The sequence below is a fragment of the Arachis stenosperma genome, chromosome 9 (assembly GCF_014773155.1).
Source record: "Arachis stenosperma cultivar V10309 chromosome 9, arast.V10309.gnm1.PFL2, whole genome shotgun sequence".
Lineage (NCBI taxonomy): Eukaryota > Viridiplantae > Streptophyta > Magnoliopsida > Fabales > Fabaceae > Arachis > Arachis stenosperma.
In genome coordinates this window covers 18,736,957-18,763,775 of record NC_080385.1, presented here as the reverse complement: position 1 = coordinate 18,763,775, position 26,819 = coordinate 18,736,957, and the positions used below count along the sequence as shown (strand labels likewise).

Genomic DNA, 26,819 nt, shown 5'->3' with positions numbered 1-26,819 from the left:
GGGTTTAAATTGAGAATTTAGGATTAAGGTGGAGTATTAATTTAAAACCAAATTCAATCAATATAATTAATTTTAAGAATATTACTTATTTTTCAAATTACAAATTATTTTTAATTAAATACTCTAATTTATAATTTAGAGATAAATAAATTAATTTTTTTAGTTTATAAAATTAATCAAAAATATCTAACTGTAATTAAAATTTGTATAAACTCAAATTAATTTAAAACTTAAAATCTCATCACTTTAGTTTATTTATTTATTTATTATTATTATTATTATTAGTAGTAAAGGCAACTTTCTAAAAATAAAACATATATATATATATATATATATGAATAATTTATTATTTATTTTTTAAAAATCTGGAATCTTACACTAATAACAATTCAACAGCACACAATTAAATAGATAATTATTTTACTTGTAGAAAAATGAGAAGAGAATAAAAAAGAGCACATGGTAAATAATTGGTTTTCGTATTAGATTATTTATGGTATAAGCTTTCAACCTATTACTCAGTAAGTGAAGGTACGTATTGCTAGATAATATGCTTTTTCATGAGCTTGAAAATAATCCTATACTCAAAAATCGGGAGAATAGAGAATGATAGAAAAACTAAATCATCTTAAATGCTAAAAGCTTGAAAATAGCTAATTAGGAGAGACATTAGTATAACATCAAATTGTACATTTACTTGACAAGATAGATGTTGAATGGAGACAACTATAAGAATATTCAATGCAACCCCAACTTCGTTTCAAATTAAACAAAAATAATGATAATGTTGCTTAAAATAAAATTTATCCAAATTTCTAACAAAAAAAAAATTCCGCTTTAACAGTTGATTGGGAGGAACAATAAATAAAGAATTAAAAAAAGATTTCAAGAAGAGATTAAAAAAACTGAAAACAATGAACTTACAAAAAGAAATTAGTGATTTTATTCGGCTAATAATTTTTAAACTGTGAAATTTTGAGGTCTTTAAAAAATGAACTGAAATTGATTTAGATCAACCACAGCGTACAAGGATAGACATAAGAGACACAATATAATGTTGGTTCCTGAACGGGTCGGAAGTGATGTGTATGCGGGGTGATTGAGGATCTGGATCTAGGTCGTTTGTGCATGATTGGACCTCCTGGGTTGACGTTGAAGGAAGAGGGATGGAGCTTCACTATCTCTCGAGTTGTTGGCGTGATGAGGGGGGAGCCACCTGCAAAAGGGACTCCAACGCTCAAGTCAGAATCCGTACAAGGTGGCAGAATAAGTGAGAGTTAGGTGACGTACCTTGGGGGAAGGGTTGGGCCCTCCCCTTATATAGTCTATACCTAGGACGGGTCCCACGGAAGCAGACCCGCCTTCCAGAAAACTTCTTTCCCCAACTGTTAGGTACCTCGCTGGCGGAGAGGAGGTGTATTGGGTTTCCTCCCTTTTCGAGTTTTGTATACTCGTCGAGTCGGCCGGCTGGGCCGGGACATTGGACCAGTTGGGCTGGGCCAGAACAGTGCCCCCAACGCACCAGCTATGGTCGTGAGCATCGTTGTTGGCGCGTTTTATCCTACTTTCTTTGGTTAAATCCTTGCGAGGTTGGCCGCTCGTGATAGGGGCGTGCACCCTACGTGCGAGTGGGTTTCACCATTTCGAGGGAGTGTCATTCGTCGTCTCGTTCTCTACGCCTGTCATTTAATGCCATTATGGCTGATTTGAAAGCTTGAAAAAAAGTCAGTTTTACCCCTGACTTTTGCACTTCCCTGTAGTGGCAGTTATTCCTTAATGTTCATTCTCTTTCCCCTACTTTCACGTTCCATCTTCCCATTTCTGCATCCTTTCTGCACTATTTCCTCTCATTTTTCCTCTCCTGCTTCTTGGATTCCACCGCCTTGATCCACTTCCAGTTCAACTGCAACTACATCCCCTCAAATTTTTCCAATTTTTCTTAACAGCAACCTTCCTGGTAAGCATCTCCTTTTTAATGAATGATTGCTATTATTACTACTACTGTTGTCATCCTTTTGCGTTCTTGTAGCTTTTAGGTTATGCATGTGTGTTGTTTGAATCATTCTGCTGTTAGTTAGGCTTTAGAGGGGGTTACCATTTAGATTTCTGGTATTTAGCATTTGTTTAACTGTAGATAGGCTTACTACGGTATATAGTGTTAGTTCTGGTTTTTTCGGCTTCCCGACCTTGTAGTCTAACTTTGAGTGGTGCCCCACTGTAGGTATGGTGCAACTTCCCCTTTCGAGGCCCCGTGTTGACCGATACGCCTGAGTTACCTCAGACGTGAAGGATACACCTTCCCAAATAACCCTAGAGGAGCTCACGGAGTTTTGCGACGCTGACCAATTATGCGGGGGAGGTCCCGAGGAGGAACGCTACGAAGTGTTCGTTCCCGCGGACTACGAACGAATATGTCAACTTAACTTGAACACCTCCCGAGTTGCCGACTGGATTTAGCTGTATAAGGCAATGTTTACCGTCCTAGGGTTCGCATCCCCTTCTCCCCCTTCCAAAAGGCACTTCTGAACTGGTGCAACATGGCTCCGTCATAGCTGCACCCAAATAGTTGGGCCGCTATCCGGTGCTTCGAGATGGTTTGTGAGTACTTGGAGTTGCCGGCCTCTGTAGAAGTATTTTTGTGGCTTTTTGTTTTGACAAATCTTTTCAAAGAGGGAAGGCATAAGAAGGGGTTTATGTCCTTCCAAGCCGCCCAGGACAGGCAAATCTTCGGGGTGTTCGAAGATTCGTTTCATGGCTTCAAGGGCAAATTCTTTAAAGTCCAGCTTGCCGAAGGCCATCACCCCTTCTGGTTAACCTTGGAGGGAGAGCGGCGGATTCTGACCTACTGGAGCTTCGGGATCGGGTCCAATGCTTTCACCAAAGTAGCATACAAAGGGTTAACCTAGCGGGATAAAAACATAGCTGATGTGTTGTTGGCCGTATTTAACAAAAATAATATCAACCCACATCTTTTAATGGGTGACCAAGAGATGGGTAGGAGTTATATAGGTGAGTGGTCGGCTGGTTCTAGTGTTGCCCTCCCCTGCTTCTTCTATTTTTTTCTTTTTTTTTTAACGAGCTGACGAGTTGTTGTGTATCTTACTGCAGTGTCCATGGCCACCGAGAGGACCAAACTTAAAGATTTAATGGCCCAGTTTCTTCCTGGGCATAGTGAGGACAGCTCCGCAACCAATACTGTTGAGCACCCGTTCTCTCCTACCGCTGAAGTGCAATAAGCTCCCCCTCCCCCTCCGGGACCTACTAGCCCCATCGCAACGACCACCCCAAGTAGTAGTGGCATGGTCCCTCCTGAGACAGAGCCGATCGATGGAGGTCCCGACGTGGCGATAGTCGAGAACCCCCGCAAACGGAAGTCGACCTCCAGCCCTGATGGGTCGCTCATCGTTATGGAGAAAATTTATGATGTTGGGGGTTTTATCGACTCGCAGCTCATGCTAGACACTGATGAGTTCTTCCACGATGGGAATCTTGATGCCCAGGCTAGGTGGATCTACCCGTGTATGTTGTGAGCTGCGACCATCGCAAGGAGGGCAGATCCCATCTTGACCCAAGCTGGGGTGCTGGATGGGAAGTATCGTCAATCCTTGCGAGAAGTTGAGAGCTTGAGGTCCGAGGTCGGGATCTTGAAGGAAAAATTAGCCGAATCGGAGGGGAAGTTGAAAACTTCCGACGAAGCGGTGGCCCACCTTACTGACCGGAAGATGATGTTGGAGAGTCAGCTCAACTCTGCTCGTGGTGAAACCGTCGCGGCCCAAGCTAAGGTTACTGTCTTGGAGGAAAAGCTTGAGGAGGCCGAGAACTCGGCGAAGGACGCCAAGGCTGAGGTCGTGGGGCTGAAGGGGGAGGTTGTCGGTCTAAAGAAGAAGAACAAGGAGACGGTGAGGAGTGCACGCGAGGTGATCTTCGGGACCGAGGAAGCGATAAAGGCCCACGTCAAGCTATTTTCTCCCAACTTCAACACCTCCGCAATTGGAGCTTTCAAGACTATTCGGGATGGGCAAATTATTGACATCCCGAAGAAGTGATGTGTGTTTACTTTGTAATATCTTGCTTTGAACTCTTTGTGTAAACTTGTTTACTGTTTTGATTGACATTTGTAATTGGGGAACTGTTTACCATTTTGTTTTGGCATTGGTAATTTTCGAACTATTTGCCGTTTTGTTTTGACATTGGTACTTAGTGAAGCCGATTCATCGCTTTCATGATTAAGAGTTCCAATTATGGATTTTACTTTTGTAGCCGTTTAGTGTAGCGTTCACGGTATCGTTGGCTCCCGGGGTGATCAATCCTGTGAGGCCGTAATTGCACCAAACGGGTTAGTTGATAACTATAAAGATAAAAATAGAGATAGAATAAAATGAAATAGAGAAAATCAAAACATGTTAAACAATGTCAAAAGTTAAGAAAATAATTCAACACGAAGTAAAATGGGTGTTACTGAACTGGGGAGACGGGTGGTTGTCTTAGATCGTCCTGGATTCTAAGGGTAGAACCTTGTCAAATTTGCCACGTTCCATGTTTGGGGTACCTCTTTCCCGTCCAGACGTTCCAGCTTGTAAGCCCCGTTGCCGACCACTTCCTTTATCGGTATGGGCCTTCCCAATTAGCCGCCAGCTTCCCTTTTCTGGGGGTTGGGAGGCCTACGTCGTTACGTCGTAGGACTAGGTCGTTGGTTCAAAATTCCTATTAAGCACTTTGGCATTGTATCGCTGGGCTGTTCTCTGCTTTAACACTATCTCGACAAGTTGGCCATCTCCATGGTTTCGTCAACCAGATCCTTCTCCACTGCTTCCTCGACTCTGCCAAGGAGTAGCCGTGGGCTCGGCACTCCCACTTCCACAGGGATCATCACATTGACCCTGTAGGTGAGCCAGAAAGGTGTCTCCCCGGTGGAGGAATGCGGTGTTGTCCTGTACGACCATAAAACTGATGCGAGTTTGTCTGCCCATGCTCCTTTCTTCTGGTCAAGTCGTTTCTTAAGGCCTTGGAGGATGACTTTATTCGCTGCTTCCACTTGGCCGTTGGTCTGTGGGTGCTCCACTGACGAGAATCTCTGTTTTATCCCTAGGCCCATAAGAAATTCCCCAAATTTCTTGTCCGTGAACTGCGTCCTGTTGTCCGATATCATGGACTCTTGGATTCTGAATCTGGAAATTATTTGTCTCCACATGAACTTACGGTAGTTTGCGGATGAAATGCTGGCTAGCGGCTTCGCTTCGACCCACTTTATGTAGTAATCAATGGCCACGATAAGGTATTTACCTGTCCGAGACCTACCGAGAAAGGTCTCAAAAGGTTAATCCCCCATTGGCTGAAAGGTCGGAAGGCCATTAGTAAGCTCAACTCGGCTGCCATGATGTTATGAAAGTTGGCGTTCTCTTGGCACTTCTTGCATCTCTTAACGAATTCCTAGGAGTCTGACATCGTCGAGGGCCAAAAGTAACCGGCTCTAACGAGTTTCCAGGCCAAAGCTTTTCCCCCAATATGGTGACCGCAACACCCCTCATGGACTTCTCTTAATACGTAGTCCGTCTGGTCGAGCCGTAGGCATTTCAGCACCGGTTGGTTCAGTCCTCTCTTAAATAGCTGGTCTTGTACTATTACTTACTTGGCCATCTCCCTCCTTAACATTTTTGCGGTCTTATGGTTGTCGGGGAGCTTATCGCTTTCCAAGAAGTCGGTAATTGGGTCGATCCATAAGAGGACGACGTCTGCTAGAGTCACACACAGGGCAACTGTGGGTTCTTTCACTAATCCTTGGATCAAAGACCGATTTCCCATTCCCAGCTTTGTGCTAGTCAGTTTCGACAGGAGGTCCGCTCGGGTATTCCTTTCCCTTGGAACGTGCTGCACCATGACCTCATCGAATTCTTCACTCAAATTTTTTACCCTTTCCCAGTATTTTTGCAGCAGGGAGTCCTTAGCTTGGTAAGTTCCATTGATTTGGGACGTGATAACTTGGGAGTTGCTGTTCACCTCCACTCTAGTCGCCCCAACTTCTTTTGCTAAGAGTAGGCCACCAATGAGGGCTTCATATTCTGTTTGGTTGTTAGAGACCGAGAACTCAAATTTGATGGACTGCTCATATACCATTCTGGTCAGGCTCTCTAAGATTATCCCTGCTCCCCCGAATGTTTGGTTGGAAGCTCCGTCCACATGGAGTTTTCACCGCATGTTCAGGATCTCGTGAGGGTCTCAAGTTACTTCCACCAGGAAATCGGCCATTTCCTGGGCTTTAATTGCGTATTTGAGATCATATTGCAGATCGTATTGAGATAGCTCGACTGCCCAAGTCATCATCCGTCCAGCCAGGTCGGGCTTTTGTAAGTCTTGGCGGATCGCTTGATCCGTCCTGGCAATTATCCGATGTCCTTGGAAGTATTGCCGCAACCTTCAGGACGAGGTTAAGAGTGCATATGCTAACTTTTCCAATTTACTGTATCTTAACTCTGCCCCTTGTAGTGCTTTGCTAACAAAGTAAACTGGCTATTTGATTTTTCCCTCTTCTCGTACCAAACCGGCCGCCAAGGCTTCATCCGTTACTGCCAAATACAGGAACAACGTCTCACCGTTCTTAGGCTTGCCGAGGATCGGGGGTGCCGAGAGTATGCTTTTGAAGTGGTTGAAGGCCTCTTCGCACGCCGGAGTCCACTCAAAAGCTATTCCATTTCTCATCAAGCTAAAGAATGGAAGGGCTTTAGCCGCCGACGCGTCGAGAAAACGGGACAGGGCTGTGAGTCTTCCAGCCAACCTTTGCATGTCTTTGATGCATCCCAGGCTCGTCATTCACAAAATTGCCTCGCACTTCTCAGGGTTGGCTTCAACTCCCCTCTGTATTATCCTGAAACCAAGGAACTTCTCGGCCTCCTTGGCAAAAGCGCACTTGAGAGGGTTCAGCCTCATGTTGTGTCGTCGGAGGAACGCGAACATAGTTTTTAAGTCACCAACTAGGTCTTCCGATTGGCTGGTCTTTACCAGGATGTCATCTATGTACACCTCTACCGACTTCCTGATCAGGTCGGCAGAAATTTTGCTTATCAGCCTTTGATAAGTTGCTCCCGCATTCTTTAATCCGAACGGCATTACCCTGTAGCAGTACGTGCCACCTAGCGTTATAAACGCTATTTTCTCCTCGTCAGGCCGATGCATCGGTATCTGGTTATAACCAGAGTACGCGTCCATAAAACTCAGAAAACAGTATCTCGCAGCCGCATCGACTAAAGCATCAATGTTGGGGAGGGGGAAAGTGTCCTTAGGGCATGCCTTGTTGAGGTTCGAGTAGTCTACACACATTCTCCATTTCCTGTTGGCTTTCCTAACCAGTACTACATTTGACAGCCAAGTCGAGTAGTCTAGTTTCTGGATAAATCTTGCTTCTAACAAGCTGGTCGTTTGCTTGGCCACTTCATTGGCTCTCTCCTGGGACATCTTCCTTCGTCTTTGGGCCACGGGCTTGGCATCTGCCTTCACAGCCAGGTGATGTGACATGAACTGGGGGTCGATCCCTGGTATATTAGCTGGTGTCCAGGCAAACAAATCGCCATTTGCTCAAATAATCTCTATCAAAGGCTTTTTCAGGTTGTAGGGGAGGTTTCTGTTCACAAAAGTGAACTTGTCCTCTGAGTTCCCGACCCTAAACCTTTCCAGGTCTCCTTCAGGCTCTAGTCTCGGTTTGTCGTCAATCCTAGCATCCACATCGGTTAGGAAAACCCTAGATGCCTCCTTCGACTTCTTCCTTAGGGAGAGGCTGGTGTTGTCGTACGCGATCGCCGTTTCTAAGTCTCCCCTGATGGATCCTACCGACCCATCGTCAGCAATAAACTTCATGATCAATAGCTTGGTACATATTACTGCACAGAACTCATTGATTGTTTTCCTCCCCAAGATAAGGTTGTAGGCTGTGGAGTCCCTCAGAACGACAAACTCCACCATTAGCGTCCTCTTTCCTTGACCTTCTCCTATGGAGACTGGGAGGGAGACTGTCATGTCAGGTTTTATAAAATTATCTCCTAGGCCGACCACTCCGTGTTGATGAGTTTTTAAGTCGGTTTCTCAGAGGCCCAGGGCGTCAAACACGTTTCAGAACATAATGTTGGAGTCGGCGCGGTTTCAACGAGAATTCGCTTGACCAACCCTGTTCCTACCCTTGTCGTGATTACCATGGGAGGATTCTCTGGTATGTCACTTAGCGTCCTCCGGTCCGAATGATATTCTTGGGGTTCTTCTGGGGGCCGGGAGGGTCCGTGGCTAGTTGATGATACGGCTAGAACCTTAGCGTCTTTCTTTGCTGCCGACTTCGATCTCGGTGCTGCGTCCCTTCCGACTACGACATTCACGACTGTAAGGCCGCGGTCGTTGTCTTCTTTGGGCTCTTGCATTGGCTTCACAATGCGGCTTTTGTCGTCGTCAGATCGGTCGCACCCTCGCCTCTTGGGTTCTCTTATGAACTGTGAAAACTCCGCCATTTTTCCTTCACGAATCGCCTGTTCCAAGGCGTCCTTCAAGTCAAACCAATCTTGGGTTTTATGGCCAAAACCTTTATGGTAGTCACAGTAGAGATTTTTGTTTCCGCCAGTTCTGTCTTTGAGTTGGCGAGGTTTCGACAAGATGCCTTTGTCGGCTATCTGTTGGCACACCTCAATGATCAAAGCCGTTAGATGGGTATAGTTCGTGAACTTTCCTACCCGGGGGAACAATTTGAAGGGTTTAGTCGGCCCTCCATCCTTGGAGTGCTCCTTGGGCCTTTCCCCGTTGCCGGGATGGCGAGGAAGATAGGCAGGCTACCATTTGTTGGCCGCCACCACTTGACTGACCTTTTCGTCGTTGATGTACTCTCTCGCCACATTTTGGATTTCTTGCATGGTCCATACAGGTTTGGTAGTGAGGTGTTTCCTTGAAGTCTTCATTCAACAGCCTGTTTGTCAGACACAAGCTGGCCACCGAATCGGTCAGGCCGTCAATCTCTAGGCATTCGTCGTTGAACCTGCCAAGATACCTCCTGGTCGGTACACCGCTTCTTTGGGTTACCCCTAGGAGGTTGATCGGGTGCTTGGCTTTGGCAATGCACGTAGTAAATTGTTCTAGAAAACCACGGGTTATGTCCACAAAAGTCGTCATGGACCCTTGAGGGAGAGCGTTGAACCATCGGATTGCCGGTCATGCTAGGGTCACGGGAAAAGCGCGACATCTCACCTCGCCACCCACACCCTCCAGGTTCATCCTGGTCTCAAAGGCCATTAGGTGTTCTAGGGGATCCTGGGTTCCATCGTATCTCATGTCCGTTGTCTTGTCAAAATGTTTCGACAGCCAGACTTCGAGAATGGAGTGGTGAAAAGGGGTTGCTCCCATGATTATGGGGTTTCGTCGCCTTCTCGGTCTCTCCTTGCTCTCTTCTCGGTCTTCCTCCTCAGTATGTCTCGCTAAGGGGGTTGAGTGTAGATTATGGGGTCTTGTCATCTCCTCGACATTTCCATACTCTTTCCTTGGGCCTCTGACTCTGCGCTGGTCGGCAGGGATCGGAAGCTCGGTGTCTGCCTGGTTGGTTCCTCTGGGGGCTTCTTCCTCGGGTTTTCTCTCTCCTTTGGGGAGAACGGGAACGAGGTTGACTCGGACCAGGCTAGTAGCACTCCCTGGTCACCAGCTCCTTGTCAAGGTTTTGTACCCTGTGACGCAACTTTTCATTCCTCCGAAGGGCTGGAACGGGAGGGAGGCTCATCCCCGCGGGAGGGAGATCTCGTGCGTTCATGAGAAGAGGCCAAGGAGGCCACCCTACTGGTTCGGTGAGCGTTTTCCTCTACGTGCGGCTCACCTCCCTCTTGCCCTTCCACTGGGCCCAACAGGAAATCCATTCAGGCCAGATCCGTCCCCACAGACTGCACCAATGTTTGGTTTGTCGGTTCCTAAACGGGTCGGAAGTGATGTGTATGTGGGGGTGACTGAGGATCTGGATCCGGGTCATTTGTGCGTGATTGAACCTCCTAGGTTGACGTTAAAGGAAAAGGGATGGAGCTTCACGATCTCCCGAGTTGTTGGCGTGATGAGGGGGAACCACCTGCAAAAGGGACTCCGACGCTCAAGTCAGAATCCGTACAAAGTGACAGAATAGGTGAGGGTTAGGTGACGTACCTTGGGGGAGGGTAAGGCCCTCCCCTTATCTAGTCTATACCTAGGGCAGGTCCCACGGGAGTAGACCTGCCTTCCAGAAAACTTCCTTCCCCAGCTGTCAGGTACCTCGCTGGCGGGGAGGAGGTGTATTGGGTTTCCTCCCGGTTTAAATTTTGTATATCTGTCGGGTCGGCCGGCTGGGCCGAGGTATTGGACCAGCTGGATCGGGCCAGAACATAATCATAATTAAATTCTTAACTAATTAATTTATTATCCAAGTGAGAAGAAAAGAAATCAAATATGAAAAAAAGCAGAGAAAGAAAAACAGATAATATATATTCATATAAGTTTAAATAACATTCAAACTAATTTTTTTGGCCTTCTAAATAAGATTTGATCACATCTACCAAAAGAAATAAAATAAAATAACAAATCAAAACTTAGCATTGCAAATAATAATAATAAACTTAAGAATTATAAAAAGTCTTAGAAAAAAACTAAAAAATTTTAAAGAACCCATTTGAAAAATAAAACCCTTGTAAAAGCAAATTTTGAGCTAAAAGTATTTATGAATAGAGCTATTGATATATAAAGAAGTATTTTTCTTTATCCATCCCTAATAATAGCTTTACGGTTATTGAACACTAAAGTCTCAGTTTCAATAATTAATGAACATGCCAACATCACCAAGATTAATACCATATTTTACTTTTTTTTTAGTTTCTTCATTCCTGAAGAAAATTTCATGCCCTAAGCTATTCAAGCTGTGATGTTGATGGCCAGAAGGGACCAAGAGATGGAAAAGAATAAGTTGTTCTCATTTTGAAAAGAATGAAAAATTCCTCTAAAAAATATTTGAGTTGTAACCCCTTATATACTATGTACTCCTTATGTACTCCTACTATATAAAAAAATACAAATAAAAAAAATAATCTAGGTAACAGCCTCCCGCAAGCTAGAATTGTATAAATCTAACAATCCTAGCTTGGAAACATTAGTAGAGAAGGAACCCGGTGGTAGAGCTTTGGTAAGAAAATCAGCAAGTTGGTCTTGGGACCGAACTGGCATAAGATGAATGAGACCAGACAGATGTTTTTCACGAACAATGTGGCAGTCTACTTCAATGTGTTTGGTTCTTTCATGGAAGATGGGATTGTTGGCAATATGAATAGCTGACTGATTGTCACAGAAAAGGGTGATAGATTTTTGAAGCGGCAAACCAAGAAAATCCATTAAGAAAGACAACCAGCTAGCTTCACAAGTGGCAGCTGCAAGAGATCTGTATTCAGCTTCTGCAGAGGACTTGGCCACAGTGGTTTGTTTCTTACTCTTCCAACTGACAAGAGAGCTTCCAAGCATGAAGCAATAACCAGAAACAGAGCGACGAGTATCGGCACAGGTAGCCCAGTCAGCATCGGCAAATCCGGTGAGATGCATATCAGAAGTAGAGGAGAAGAATAAACCAGTTGCAGGTCTACCTTTTAAGTATCGGAGCACACGGAAAGCAGCCTGCAGGTGAGAGGTGGTTGCACAGTCCAAAAACTGACTCAAACGCCCCACAGCATAGGAGATATCAGGTCTAGTGTTTGTGAGGTAAAGGAGTCGGCCAATGAGTTGTCTGTAAGTAGTGTTGTCTGGTAAAATGGTACCCGACTCCTTCGAGAGTTTCTGACTATAATCAAATGGAGTGGAGAGAGGCTTGCAATCCAGATAACCAAAATCCTTGAGAAGGTCCATGGCATACTTCCGTTGATAAATGTGAATTCCCGAGTTGGAGCGTGCGACTTCCATTCCCAAGAAGTACTTGAGATCACCAAGGTCTTTTATTTTAAACTTGTCATCTAAAATCTGCTTGATGGAATTGATTTCACCAATGTTATCACCGGTTAAAACCAAATCATCCACATATACTAGGATGGCAGTGAAGCCTTCAGAAGATTTCTTGATGAAGAGAGAATGATCATCAAAAAACTGCTTATAACCAGCATCAACAAGAGTCTGAGTGAGCTTAATATTCCATTGCCTGCTAGCTTGCTTAAGTCCATATAGAGACTTTTGTAATTTGCAGACCAAACCTGGTTGTGACACATCCAAACCGGGTGGTATCCGCATGTAAACTTCCTTGTCCAAATCTCCATGAAGGAAGGCAGTGTTGACGTCCAACTGTTTCAAATGCCATTTCTTTGCCGCTGCCAATGCCAATATTACTCGTAGAGTAGTCATTTTGACAACTGGACTAAATGTATCACCATAATCCACTCCTTGCACTTGAGTGAATCCTTTTGCAACTAGCCTGGCTTTGTGCCTTTCTATGGTGCCATCGGGATTGAATTTTACCCGAAAAATCCATTTGCAACCCACAGCCTTCTTGCCTTTTGGGAGTTCAGTGAGACACCAAGTTCTATTCTGATCCAGAGCTGCTAATTCAGCTTGTATTGCCTTTCTCCAGCATTCATGTGCAGCCGCTTCCTCATAGGTGCTAGGTTCTGAATTTGAGGTGATAGCTAGAGAAAGAGACTTATATTCTGGGTTTAGTTTATCATATGATAAATATTGTGAGATAGGATATAAAGTGTTAGAGTTGGCAAAATTGCTAGGATGCGTTGTGTGGGTTATCATACAATGGTAGTCCTTCAAATAAGCAGGCGATCTCTTGACCCTTTCAGATTTTCTAGTGATGCAGTCATGCAGGATGATGTAGTTTTGTGATGCAGGTGCAGTGTTGGTGTGTGGGGTGCTAGTGGGTGCAATGGTATGTGAGGAAATAGGTGAATGCATTGAGCTTGAGAGATCTACAGTTGAATCTGTGAGTGTGGTATGTGTAGGTGATGGCAAATGATGTGTGGATGGTGTATCATATTGAAAAATGTCAATGCATTGTGGAAGAAGAGTGGGTGTCATAGTTTCAGTGCTTGTGGAATGTGAAAATGGAAAATGAGTTTCATAGAAAGTTACATTTCTAGATATGAAAATTTCTTTGACTTCAAATCAATAAGTCGAAAACCCTTTGTTCCAAATTTGAAACCGAGAAATGCTGCTTTTCTAGCTCTTGGGTCCAATTTTGTTCTTGAATTTGTTAACGTGGAGGCATATGCAAGAGAACTAAATACTCTTAAATCTGAAAGATTGGGTAATGTACCATACAAAACCTTATAAGGACTGACATTATCCAATTTAATACTGGGCAACCTATTAATTAGGTGAATAGCGTGAGCAACTGCGTATTGCCAAAAACAAAGTGGAATTCCTGATTGAAATAACAGTGCTCGAGCAACACCTAAAATGTGCTGGTGTTTTCTCTCTACAATTCCATTTTGCTCTGGTGTTTCTACACAAGAAGTTTGGTGTAGAATGCCAGTTGATGCAAAATAGGACTTTAGAGTGAATTCTGGTCCATTGTCAGTTCTTATACACTTAATTTGTTTTTCAAATTGTACTTTGACAAAATTTACAAAGTTAATAACCAATTGTGATGCCTCAGATTTTGTTTTCATAAAAAAAGTCCAAGTAAATCTACTCTTGCCATCCACCACAGTCAAAAAATATCTATGTCCTTCATTGGAAGGGACAGAAATGGGACCCCAGATATCCATATGAACTAAATCAAAACAATTCTTTATTTCAGTTGTGCTAAGATCAAAAGATAGCTTCTTTTGTTTTGCAAAATGACATGAGTCACAAGGAAATGTTGAAGCAGTGCAATCTATAAAAGGATAATCTTTTTTCATTAAAATTAGTCTATGCATAGGTATATGTCCTAATCTAAGATGCCAAATCTTGTTATGCTCAGTTTGTGAAGATGTTATGTTATGAGTAGTGGTAGAAGCTGCTGCCAATGAAGCTTGCTTTATTGAAGGGGATTGAAGGTGAAAGCATTCTATTTCTCTACTCATTGTATATAGCCCATCTCCGCACTTAGCAATGCCAATCATCTTCGATGTGGATTGATCCTGTATCTCACAACACTTATCATTGATTAACATTTGACAATGTAAATTTGAGGTTAATTTTGACACAGAAATCAATTTGAAATCAAAGGAGGGAATGTACAAAACATTTTTGAGAAAAATTTTTTTAGAAAATATGATTGTGCCAACAATGGTGCTCACAGTTTTGGTTCCATTTGGCAATATCACATTTATTGGAGCAATATTTTGAAAACTTGCAAAATCTTTTAAGTCAAAAGTCACATGATCTGTCGCACCAGAGTCAATGACCCATAGTGCAGATTTTGGAGTTATAATACTCATAATTCTTGTATTAAATTGTAATACAATGATTTTACCTGGAGTGGAGGTCTGAATAGAATTAACCTGATTTGCATTATGAGGTTGTTGCTGCACACTTTGGCCTTTGATCAGCTCCAACAAGGCAAATTTTTGTTCTGGAGTGAATTCAGAGCTTGACATTCCAATGTTCTCTTGGAGGCAATTGAGCTGGGGGTGTTTATCATTGAGTACATTAGCAATTGTGGTGGGATGTTGCTGCCGCTGCTGGAAATGGGAGGGGTACCCATGTTTCTTATAGCACACATCTTCTGTGTGGCCAAGTTTGTTGCAATAAGAGCATACTATCTTAGCTCCACGCCCTCTACCACCTTGACTTGATCTCCCTCGCCCTCTTCCTTTGCCTCTATTAGATGAGGAATTGAGCACTTGTGATGTAGTTGTATTTTGAGTGGAATTGAACAAAATTTTATTGTTGTCCATGTTGGTCAACTGTCTCTCTTGCTGTGTTAGCATAGAAAATACTGTGTTTAGGTCTGGTAGGGGTGACATGAGCATGATTTGTGATCTGACGGTAGAGTATTGTTCGTTCAATCCTCTCAAAAGTCTGACTACTTGATCTTCATCTCTGTATTCTCTTATTTTTGATAGTCCGCAAGAGCATGACTCTGCACATCCGACACAGTTTGGAATGGATCTGAAATTGTTGAGCTCCTCCCAGATCTATTTGAGCCTTGTGTAATAATTAGTGATGGTCAGATCACCTTGCTTGATGGCAAAAAGTTCCTCCTGGAGTTCTGCAATTCTGAACCTATCCCCTTGGTAGTACCTGTGCTTAAGTTCCTCCCACAAATCAACAGCAACATTGTTCCACATAACACTATCACGATTTCCAGGACTTAATGAAAGATTGATCCAAGAAACAATCAAATTGTTGCATCTTTCCCATGCCTCAGATTCAACATTATTATTCTCAGGTTTTCTTATGGTACCATCAATAAATTTCAATTTGTTCTTCGAACTCAGTGCTCTAATCATAGCATGACTCCAACTACCATAATTGTTAGGTGTTAACACGATTGAAATAATCGGTGTACCTGGATTTTCTCCCGGATGGATAAAATAAGGGCTTGATTGATCTTGAATTGGACTTGTGTTGTTCTTCGAAATCTGAGACTGAAGAGTAGTGAGTTGATGGAGGAGATTGGCTAGTGCGTTTACATCCATCTGTACTGCGTTGCTCTGATTGTCAGCCATTGTTGAGAAATCAATGAATCACAGAATAATGGGGATCCAGATCTTCTTCCTTCTAACTCGTTGATCGGAACAACTATGTTCAAACAAGAAAGAATCTTGTGAAATAGCCTCTCATCAAACTCTATTGGGTGAGTCTAAAGGAAGAGGTAAGAAAAGGGAAAAGAAAATCTCAAAAGAAAAATTAGGAAAAGAAAGAAAATAGCAAAATTAGCAACTAGATTCACAGCTTGATTGCTTTCCACGCTCACCGCACCATGAAAAAAATTTCATGCCCTAAGCTATTCAAGCTGTGATGTTGATGGCCAGAAGGGACCAAGAGATGGAAAAGAATAAGTTGTTCTCATTTTGAAAAGAATGAAAAATTCTTCTAAAAAATATTTGAGTTATAACCCCTTATATACTATGTACTCCTTATGTACTCCTACTATATAAAAAAATACAAATAAAAAAATAATCTAGGTAACAATTCCATCATACACAAACGCTATCAAATTTAGGAAAAAAAGAACCAAAGTATTTTAATTAGTAAAACTAAAAATAAAAAAGGAGAATTGTTTTTTATGCAAGAAATTCAATACTGCAGAGCCTAATATATAAAAAACACAATAATCTTAAATTGAATATTTTCACCAGATTAACAAAGTTGTCTTAGACAAAAAATGATGATATTATCTGTAATTGAACGTGTCTTTAATTTTGGACATACTTTTTTAAATAAATTCCATCATTGCCAAATACAGCAACAACTTCACACTTAGCAAACTCTAAACAAATTAAATATAAATTTTTTTACCAAAATGGCCATTTGTACGTGATATTTTTATAATAACTAATGAAATATAGATTGATAAGTGAAGTTGGACTATAAATAATAAACCAACTCAAATAATAAATTAAAAGCACTATTTCAATAAATTTACCTGTAACAAAATTTCATGTGTCAGTTAATATAAATATTCTATCACTACATTTTTATAAGATTTATAAATCATAATAAAAATTATTTTTAAATGAGTGCATTACCCATGTTTCGCACGGACATGTTTAATGTTCAAACTACATAGACAAAATGAATTAAAGAATAATGAGAAAAAATATGAATAAACACAAATACAGAATATATAATAGTTAAAGTGAGTAAAAAAATGTATGAATGAAAAAACAACATTATCTTAGAACAGCATTTAACATCAGATAATTAAATATTGAATAGAAATGACCTAATAGAAACACAATCATAAAACTACAACATAACCTGAATCGATTGCTTACAAAAGACTTTTATAAAACTCATATAGATAATATATATTAATTTTATTAAAGCAACCTTGCTACATAATAAAATGACAATTGTTCAATTGAATGAACTATTGTACAAAAAATCATATATTGCATTAAATCGTACTGCAATGCTTCATTTATAAATTGAACTACTTAAAAAATGTGCAAAATTAAACATGTAAAATATTTAAAAATAATGAAACTATTTAAAAAAATTAGACTGCATGTTATAACTTATCAGTTATCACTTTATCTGTTGTTATATCATGAAAAATATGCTAAAAGTTCTTGGTCATTCATTTACCAAATTTAATAGCAAAATTCAAAGCAAACTACCAAAATCACAACATAAAAACTATGAATAGTTATATATGAATCAGTCAAACACCAAACATTAACATTAGATTAAATCAAAATTAAAGTTTAGCGATCAATTAAATTTTGTATTGTACTGATAGATGCATAAATACATATATGTATGAACACATACAATGACAATAAAAAAAAGAATTTTATCTTTTTTTATTGTTTTTTTATTTGAAAAAAAGGATAAAAAATATTTTCTCTGACTCTCAATAATCAAAATAATAATAATATATCAATAATCATGCATTCTGTAAAAAGAAATGGAATAACTAATTGCAAATTCTATATTTTAATTATTTTTTAATATTCACCAAAAGGATTCAATACTAGTGAATATTAACGTTATTCTCATCTGTCATAAGCATGAAAAAGCATATTGCCTTACCCATGTCAGTTAACAGCAATAGTTAATAATAAGTATTACAAATTAGCAGTTAATGTGACTCCAACCAAAAAAATTATCATCTAATAATATTCATTCTATTCCATTACATATTTCATGGACTTATTATTGCTCACCAAAAACTAATACCAAATAGGATAAGTATTATTTGTTCTTTCTTCTGTTATGACTCCAACAAAAAAAAATTACCATCTAACAGCAATCATTCCATATTTTCATTCCATTACATATTTCATATATTTATTATTGCTCACTAAGAGCTAGTGTCTAGTAGCATAAGTATGATTTGCTCTTCCTTTTAAAAAACACTAATAGTCTAATACAAACCAAGAATATTTTGAATTTTAAATGTGAGTACATCTGTTATCCAAAAAAATAGATAATTCACAATTTTAATTTTTACACATTGTTATGAACAAAATATTTGACAAAATGTAACATGAGATATATGGCTCAATTTAACTACAAAAAAACAATCCAAAAAGATAAATAGTAAACACACCAACAATAACATGAAAAAAAATTTTAAATTTTAAAGAAAAATATAAAATTCAACTCAAGATTAACAAAGTCACTACTATCCGTACAAAGCTTCAAGGTGTTGGAATTAACAATTTCTCTTGTCCAACCTAAAAATTTTAATAAAATAAAAAATTTAAAGAAGTAAAATATATTTTTTTTTGGTTTCATAAGGACTTCAATTAAAGATTTCAATTTGTTTTTATTACATGCTAATAATCAAATTTAGCCTGAATATAAGCAATCTTTAAATGCATGATTTTGGCCAAACATATAAATTTTTTAAATTAAGGAGGCAAATTTGGCAAATATATATGAAAATAATTTTAAAAAATTAAAAAAATAAAAAAATGAAGAAGAAGTAAAACTCATATGTAGAGGATACTGTTCCAAATATTCCAATAACAAAGTCTGAAGAAGAAAAAAAATTTAAAAAGTCCAAAAATTCACAATACAATACATATTTATACTATCTATTAATATTGAATGAAACTAAAGAGACCAAACACATGCCAATATGAATAAACTTTTTTTGAATATTCTTCAATCTTAGATTTAAGCCTAAATAAAAGATAAATGAGAAAAATAAAATTAAATACCAAGAGAATGATGATCAACTTAACTAAGAAGCCTGGGAGACATACTTATATAATGTATGTCCAAAAATCCCACAATTGTAGTAGCAGCTTCAGCCGCATCTAGCACCACCTATGTCTACTTGCACTATACGAACACAGTGTCTACTGAATCAGTCATAAAAGGTAAAAATAAAAGAAAAGAAAAAAAAAAGAAACTCTTATCATTCTTAAGTAATATTACTATGTATTGTATATGTGGACATAATCATTAATTAATCCATAAAAAAATTAATATATGAATAAAGAATGATGCTCTGCTCACAAATACAAACATTACTATATATTATTCTTGCATTAAAAACAAATATATCTGAATCTCAACTGAAATATCTATCTTATCAAAATTAACAAATATCAGATGCAAATAATTAACTTTCAATCGTAAAGTTATCTAGTATTGCACGGCTAGCAACTAACGGTCTAATGCATATGCATAATTGAAAAACAAATCAGCTCTCTTCAATTCTGATGGTCTAGAATTCTCTGGTCTATTGATATGAAAATCACATTTCTTTTCCAATAATTGATTCCTGAAAAAATTTGCAGAGGAGATAATTATGAATGTATCTATATATTTTTTTAAATTTTATATATATTATTTATGGTGTAAATGAGATAAATTAATGTGATATAAATTGATAAATATGTTACAAATTATATATTTCAATAATTAAAATATATCAATTATTTATTTAAAAAAATTCTTACTTATTATATATTTTTATTTTTTAATTAATCTAATTTTATTTAAATAATTATTATTTTAAAAATATACAATTTTTTAATTAATAATTTATTTTTTTAGTTGTCTATATTATTATTTGGTCCGACAGTGAATAATTTATTGTAAATTAAAACTCCATTTAAAATTTCTGACCGACAAATTGCATGCACAAGCCAAAAATTAAGAGAAAAAATCTTAAAAAATTTTTGATAATTATTTCAAAAATAACGAAATCTTGACAAAAAAATATCTAACCCAATTTTTGAACTTTATTTTTATGAAATTGATTAGTTTTTATTAAAAAAAAGTTAATGTTATTTTTTTTATATAGAATTAATCAATCTCAAAAAACAAAGATCAGGATTGAATTAGATATTTTTTTTCTCAAAAAAAATCAATGATATTTTTTGTCATGGTCAGAAATCAGGTTGGATATTCACTAAAAAATTAATGATTTGATTTAATAAAATCACTAACAAACGACCCGAACCGATTTCCGGTTAAACCGCGAAGAAAGTGCCTCTGCGAACTTTCTCGCTATCTCTCGAGTTTTCCCTCCCACAGTCCCACTCCTCTTCTGTCGTCGTCTCCAGCACCAGGCCGCCACCTGCACACTACATCTGTTACTTCTCCACCGCAAGCAACCAAGATAAGTGCCTCGCCGCTGTTCTGGTCAGTTCAGGTAGGCTTATTTTGTTCAAATGATCTTCTACGGCCATGAACATTCCTAACCTTATCTTGTCAAATGATCTTTTTTTGATGGTTTTATATCCTGGCTTTCATTGCTTTATGAATCTTCTGACTTGAAGCACTGTGCTTTCATCTTGGGGTTGTGAAAAATTTTGCATTGTCGTGGATTGGATTGGTTCTGTTTGCTGTGGACGATTCTTCAGTTGTAATTTTCGCTACAGCCTTGAGGCCAAATTACTTGTTATTTTTGCTTTTGCAGTTCTTGAGTGTTTATAGAGTTGAGGGAAAGTTGAAATTTTTACATTTTTATGGAATTGGAACAAATTGGAGCTGCATCATATGCTTTATATTTTGTTGGTACTGTATTGTTAGCTGCATTCAATAAATTTAACCCCATTCGATCATAATTTGGATTGAAGTTTCCAATCCTGTTCATCTCAAGAATTCTTGAACTTTGGGACAAAAGAATCTCGCTTTAGTATTTGAAGATACTCCCTTCCTTCTCTCCCTATTCTGTTGATTAAAGTTATTGTTTTGCAAAAAAAAAAAAAAAAAAAAAATACAGTACAGATTAATCCAGCAGTAACATATTTTTTCCACTTTCTGAAAAGTCTCTTTGCAACATTTTTCCTTATAATCCTCTTTCCTAAAAGTTAAATGTTTTACTGGCCTCATTTTATTTCCTCAAAGCATAAGGAAGGTGTGTTGATTTGATTCTACAACAGGAACTTATTGTTTTTGTAATGAGTTATGTCTTATTGTTTGCTGAATTCTTGGCTTTGGTTTCATTTGTGGTATATGCACATGTCTTTTGTCTTTTTGTTTGGCCCAAGTCATATAAGCCACGTTTTATAGATTTCTTATTGAAGTTGATTTGTTCTAGGTGATGATTTATGAGTAACATTTTTTTGAAATTGTTTTCCTATATAGGTACTCATATTTGTAATGATTTTGATTGATGTATTTAACCAAATGTTGCAGGTGTCCATGTAAATAATGCAAGAGTCGCTGTTCAAGGAATCAAAATCCCTGTCATATTCACGGTCTGCTAACTTTTCAAACACTGATTTTGTGATTTTGTTAAATATGTTTTTTGTATCCGGTTTTCCTTTGATTTTTTGTTTGCTGAGAGCTTCCTTTTATTTGTGAACACATTGTTAGCTCATGATTTTGAGGTTAAAAAATTGATGCTTTAACGAAGTTCAATCACTATGTTGTGAGCACTAGAATTAATTTTATTTTCAGTCATCAAACTTCCCCGTATCCCTCTTAATGAAATTTGTACAAATACCTTTCATCAAATTTATGCAGTTCCTAGCTCTACATTTTATATGAAGTTTTATTGAACATGATGTTTCAGTTTCAAATTGTGACACCTGTGTTACTTAGCCAACAGATCCATGGTTGTTCAAACTTTTTTCTTTATGCTTGTTATTTCATCTGTTTGAAACTCAATAAAAGCCACTGTTTTTGCTCTTCTTTAAGGGAAAAAATGTTGAACATGAGTCCAATTTCATTTCTTTTTGTATTATTTATTAACTTCACATGATTTTGAATTTCTCTATTAGGCAAGTATCTGCTCTTCATCACTGTTCTTAATATTGGTATATCTTGATACTGCTCTCCTTTTATTTATGGTATCTTGCTACTGGTTATATATCCTAGAACCATTTGATCTTTATTTTGTTGCAGTATATTGTTTGATTGTAATGGAAATAGTCATAATGATAATTAGTCTTGAGATTTTTGAGAGGCAGATATCGTCAAAGGTAAAATAAAATTTTTAAAGTGTCAAAAATTAATATATAAGTTAAAAACTTTTTATATTTAAATTAAAAACCGATTTTTTTAAAAATCAGTTTTTAGATAAAAAGTACAAAAAAAAAACTAGTTTATTGGTTTGATCATTTAAAACCAGCTTGGTTTAGGGTTTGTTTGGGTGAGTTTGAGTTTATGCAAAAAAGATCTTTTTTCAAGTGATTTTTTTTAAAAGATCTTATAAAAAAGTAAAAGTAATTTTATGTTTGGATATTTCATGTAAAAATATCTTTTTATCTAACAATATAAAAATACTTTTTTTGTTTATTTATTATGTTAACATCTTTTCTTTTATGTAAAAAGAATCTTTTAAGAAAATGTAAATTGTAACTTCTAAAAAAAGATTTTTCTTTCTTAAATTTTTCTGGCGCTCTTACTTTTACTACTAAAATTTTTATAACAATTTAATGGCACCCAAACCAGCAAACCAAATTTCTAGTTAACCAAATTTTTGGTTTCTTGGTTAACTTTAACCATATGCACTATGCAGCTCTAGTCCCAATTGCTTACATTAGATTTGCCTTCTGAACCCAGAGTGTCTGTTAACCTAAACTCGATTTTTCGAGGAGGAGAGAATTGTAGCTGAAAATAAATAAGTTGTTGGCCAGCAATTCTTCGATTATGGATGATACAATATATACGTCAGACAAATCTTCTGCTCCCTCGCTGAACCCTTCGCGGACGATTTGTCATGTGTAAGTCCTTCTATCTTTCTATATCATTTTCACGTGCGAGTGTTTTAGTATGCTAAGGTGATCAGAAAATTTCTCTCTATTTTTCCTTTTTGTTTATTTAATTTATTAATTGTGTAGTTCTCATCTTTTGGAAGTGAAATGAAACCTAAATTTCTAGTTTCTCTAAGATCCTTGAGTTTTATATCAATGGTTTGGTTTGAGTTCAGTACCGTGATATCATTTGATGTTTTGCAACAAACCCCCTGTTTCCTGGTAAACTGATGAAGCCTCTTTGATTTGTTCCTTTTCATATAATGGCAGATGTCAGAAGCAATTTTCACAGTACACTTGTCCTAGATGCAATTCGCGATACTGTTCTCTCCATTGTTACAAAGTAAGTTACCTATATGCCCATTTGAGTTTGGTATTTAAGTATCTGATAAAGATTGAGATGCGAGTAAACTATAAACTGGCATCATTCATCAACTATTCTATTTTCCACCATGTGTTATGGAAATGGCATGTTAAGATACCTTAATATATATGCTACAAATGTTTTGAGCACAAAATATTGAATGAATTATTTGCACACTGGTTTTACTGTTGGAGAATCTCACGGTTTCTGATTTTCAACTATGTTATGTTATGTTATTATGGTTTACATTTGCATTTGGCTTCTTCTTCCATTTTGTTGTGTTTGACTAAGTTTGTAAAAGCATTGTCTAAATTTTGGCTTTCCATGCATCTTTTAGAAACCGGATATCAAACTAGGCTGTTATATGAGTGGTGTTGCTTGTTTCTCTTCATGTGCATTTATTATGCCAACTTTACTTTCGCCCGTGGCCGAAATATTTTGACATGGCCTCACTTTGGCAATTGATTATAATTTTCTTTGGGCATGGATGGTTTGCAAAATGGTGTTGTCTGCACACTCTTTCTATAAATGTTCTATCTTGATCTTTTTGATAAACTGCAGTAATTATTGATACTTTTTTATTGTAAAATTACAGTCTCATAGTCTCTGTTGTACGGAATCCTTCATGAGAGAAAATGTAGTTCAGGAGCTTCAGCAGATCCAGCCTGATGAACAAACCAAACATAAAATGTTAGACATACTGAAAAGATTTCATTCAGAAGAGGAAATGGATGATAGCATAGATGACAATGAGGATTGTAAGTCAAACATTTTGCTGCTTCCACAATACAGATTGGTTTTGTAGCAGTCATTTTCTTTTTGATATTTGCCTTCTCTGAGGTTCTTTCTCTCTGTTGATCATGACACTTGTGGGCTCTGTCGTAAACCAAATTTGGTTTCTCCTGAGGTTTTCTTAGATGATTATTCCAAACTCTCCTTGATCATGATCACAAAAATCTTAATGCATACGTCATAATCTGATAAATTGATAATCCATAAGGTCTGGAATTTTGTGAAGAACCTTAAGATGGTACATGGCACTGCACAAAATAATTTGAAACACAGATTTCTCTGGGATAAGATTAGGTGGTTTGTTGGACATATTGTCAAGCAGATTTCTTTTTACAGGGCTGTCAGGGACAATTATGTTGATGTTCCTTGTTATGTAATGTGCTAATTTTCCCTTGTATTTGATTTACCTTTTGTTCTGCTGCTTTGTACACTTTTCTTTGTCTTATTGTACATATTTCATCAAAAATAAAAGTAATAGAGCTAGAAAATATCCAAATAAACTGCAGATTGTAAATTGAGGAGAATGAACACAGAGCAGGACCACAACAGAAGCTGGTAATAAATTCAAAATAATTCTATAGTAGTAAGTCATATAGTATAAAGGAGTGTACAGAAAGAGGAGGAAAATTACTATGAATACTTGGAAACAGCTTAATTCTGAAATAATTCTTTTATTCCTTCCAAAACTTATGTGAGAATATTTTAGTTGCTAGCTTCTTTAAACCTAGAATAAGCAGTATCCAAACATGCCTAATTCTTTAAACCCTTAAACCCTAAACCTTTATTTATTTATTTTTTATTTATGAACAAAAGAATACTATAATAGATGGTCATTGATTCTTTTCGACTGGTTTCTTTGCTTATGCAGATTCAACACTATCTGAGGGCATAGTGCAGAAATTTTTGTCTGGTAAGTTCTTTTGTAATGCTTCCCCCACCCCCACCCCCACCCCCTTTCTCTTCTCTTCTCTTCTGTTGTCAACTCAGTTAAAGTGGATTTTGTAAATGTTGATATGTTGTATAAATCAAATTCTGCACCCTTATTGGTTGTATTTTATGGCTATTTAACTGTTAGATTATGCTGATTTGGGTGTACCTACTCACAGGACAAGAAATCAGTTTTGATGACTTATCTGTTGAAGAGAAGAAAAGATTTCAAAGAGCTATTGCCTCTGGTGAATTGAGCAAGATGATCAAACCTTGGGAACCATGGTGGTCAAAACTTTCTGCCAGAAAAATCCGTCTTAGTAAGGAAGGAACTCAACTTGTTCAACCACTTGCAGAGGAGGAGCTGGAAGATGATATTGAAAATCATGATTCCTCCAAAATTCCTCTTGGTCCGGAAACTCCACTTCCTCCTGTAAGCAGGCTTAGTTCTAAGGAGCCGTCGCCCATTTTAACGGTTCACCTAGTCGATATCTTATATAGCTACTGCTTCACTCTCCGCCTATACAACGGAGATTGGAGGTCAGACCCGTTAGGATCTGTTTTGGTTGTATTCAGCGTGTCGTCAGTGTTGGGTCAAGGTGGTCTGCCAGAGACTCTACTGGAAGCTCTCTCTCATTGCTTGCAACAGATATGCTCTCCGACGTTCCGTCACATGGGCGGGTTGCAATTCGGTTTTGGTGTTATTGATGATGTGATCAGCCTGCTCGAATTAGGAAGTTCTGCCTTGATTTGTGCCCTCTGCGATATGCATCGATTGGTTCAAGAAGCGGGGAAGGTGGCCAAATCAGAAAAGCCAAGAAATTCAAGGAAAGATGAGATTAGAAGTACTATTCGGCATGCAGAAAGAAAGATTTATTTCATCATGTGTTGGGTTCATGAACAGCCTCCGGAAGCATGGTCTTCTTTAGCAGACATTGTAAGAACAGAAAAGGCATCAGTCATGGAATCTCAGTGGAGTGGTAAAGGTCAAAAGTTAAACAACAAAGCAGAAACCAAAGGGAAATGTTTAATTGAAGAGATTAATGATTAACCAGTTACTTAATGCTTGTTTGCATGGCAGTTATAAACATGCTTTTATATATACATATTTGAGAATGATGCATCCTGAAAACAAATTTTCGATACTTACAATTTAGTAAAGAAATTAGGTAGATTAATCATACGTTAAGTCGTTAACTACTGTATATCATCATATAATCTATGGAACTATGTATGTTATATTCTTATGTATATTGAGTAACTTTATATGCATGCTAATTTTTAGTTAATTCGACCTCTGCATTATGTGACATTTTGTTTCGATTAGCTTCCTAATGTTAGAAAATTCGGATGTGATTAAATATATAATCCCTTGTAAAAGTGATTGGAAGAATTTAGTTTTTTTGATCTGTATTTCTAATAGAATTGAATCACAACTCTTTGATAGAAAAAGAGTTACCGAGTATGACATCTATTAAACTCTAAAATTCAAATAAAAATAATATTTAAAATTTAAATAAAAATAATATCTGGTTTTATTCTTATTTAATTTTAAATAAAAAATAATTATAACTTATTTAATTTAGTATTTATAACAATAAATAGAATTATCATTATACAGATTATTTAATTTAAAATAATATATGATTATAATTAATATATATATTACTCACAAACAAATTAGGAAATTAAATAATTCCCCAACCTTCAAAGCTAACAATTTTCGCTGCATATAAGTTTAAAGACTTAAAAAACATTCATAATTCACTTGTTTTACAAAAAAAAAAAAATTGTCTTGCACGAGTCAACCCTTCTTCTTGCCATCTTTATTAACAATAGTGAACACTTTGGAATATTTGGAGTAGAGTAATACTACACTAGTTTTTTTGGGTTTCTTTCACTTGTATATATAGTGTGAGAGAGTTATTTATCCATTAGAAATCTATTCTTTTACTCTCATATCG

General features: G+C 37.6%; 2 protein-coding genes across 3 annotated transcripts; one reads left to right on the top strand and one right to left on the bottom strand.

Moving 5' to 3' along the window:
- Positions 1–8,060: 8,060 nt before the first annotated feature.
- Positions 8,061–9,138, bottom strand: LOC130949192 (uncharacterized). The gene is made up of 2 exons (XM_057877983.1): positions 8,806–9,138; positions 8,061–8,645 (listed from the first exon to the last, which is right to left on the bottom strand). Exons 1-2 carry the CDS (start codon positions 9,136–9,138, stop codon positions 8,061–8,063), a joined length of 918 nt encoding a protein of 305 aa, XP_057733966.1.
- A 10,879-nt stretch (positions 9,139–20,017) lies between these two features.
- Positions 20,018–26,126, top strand: LOC130951795 (uncharacterized). 2 transcript variants are annotated; one of them, XM_057880530.1, is made up of 7 exons: positions 20,018–20,221; positions 21,211–21,272; positions 22,582–22,742; positions 23,043–23,115; positions 23,732–23,894; positions 24,797–24,838; positions 25,035–26,126. In XM_057880530.1, exons 3-7 carry the CDS (start codon positions 22,669–22,671, stop codon positions 25,904–25,906), a joined length of 1,224 nt encoding a protein of 407 aa, XP_057736513.1. In that variant the 5' UTR covers positions 20,018–20,221; positions 21,211–21,272; positions 22,582–22,668; the 3' UTR covers positions 25,907–26,126. The 2 variants fall into 2 exon arrangements, with proteins under 2 accessions (XP_057736513.1, XP_057736514.1); XM_057880531.1 differs by lacking the exons at positions 20,018–20,221; positions 21,211–21,272 and having other exon boundaries at positions 21,288–22,742.
- Positions 26,127–26,819: the final 693 nt, after the last annotated feature.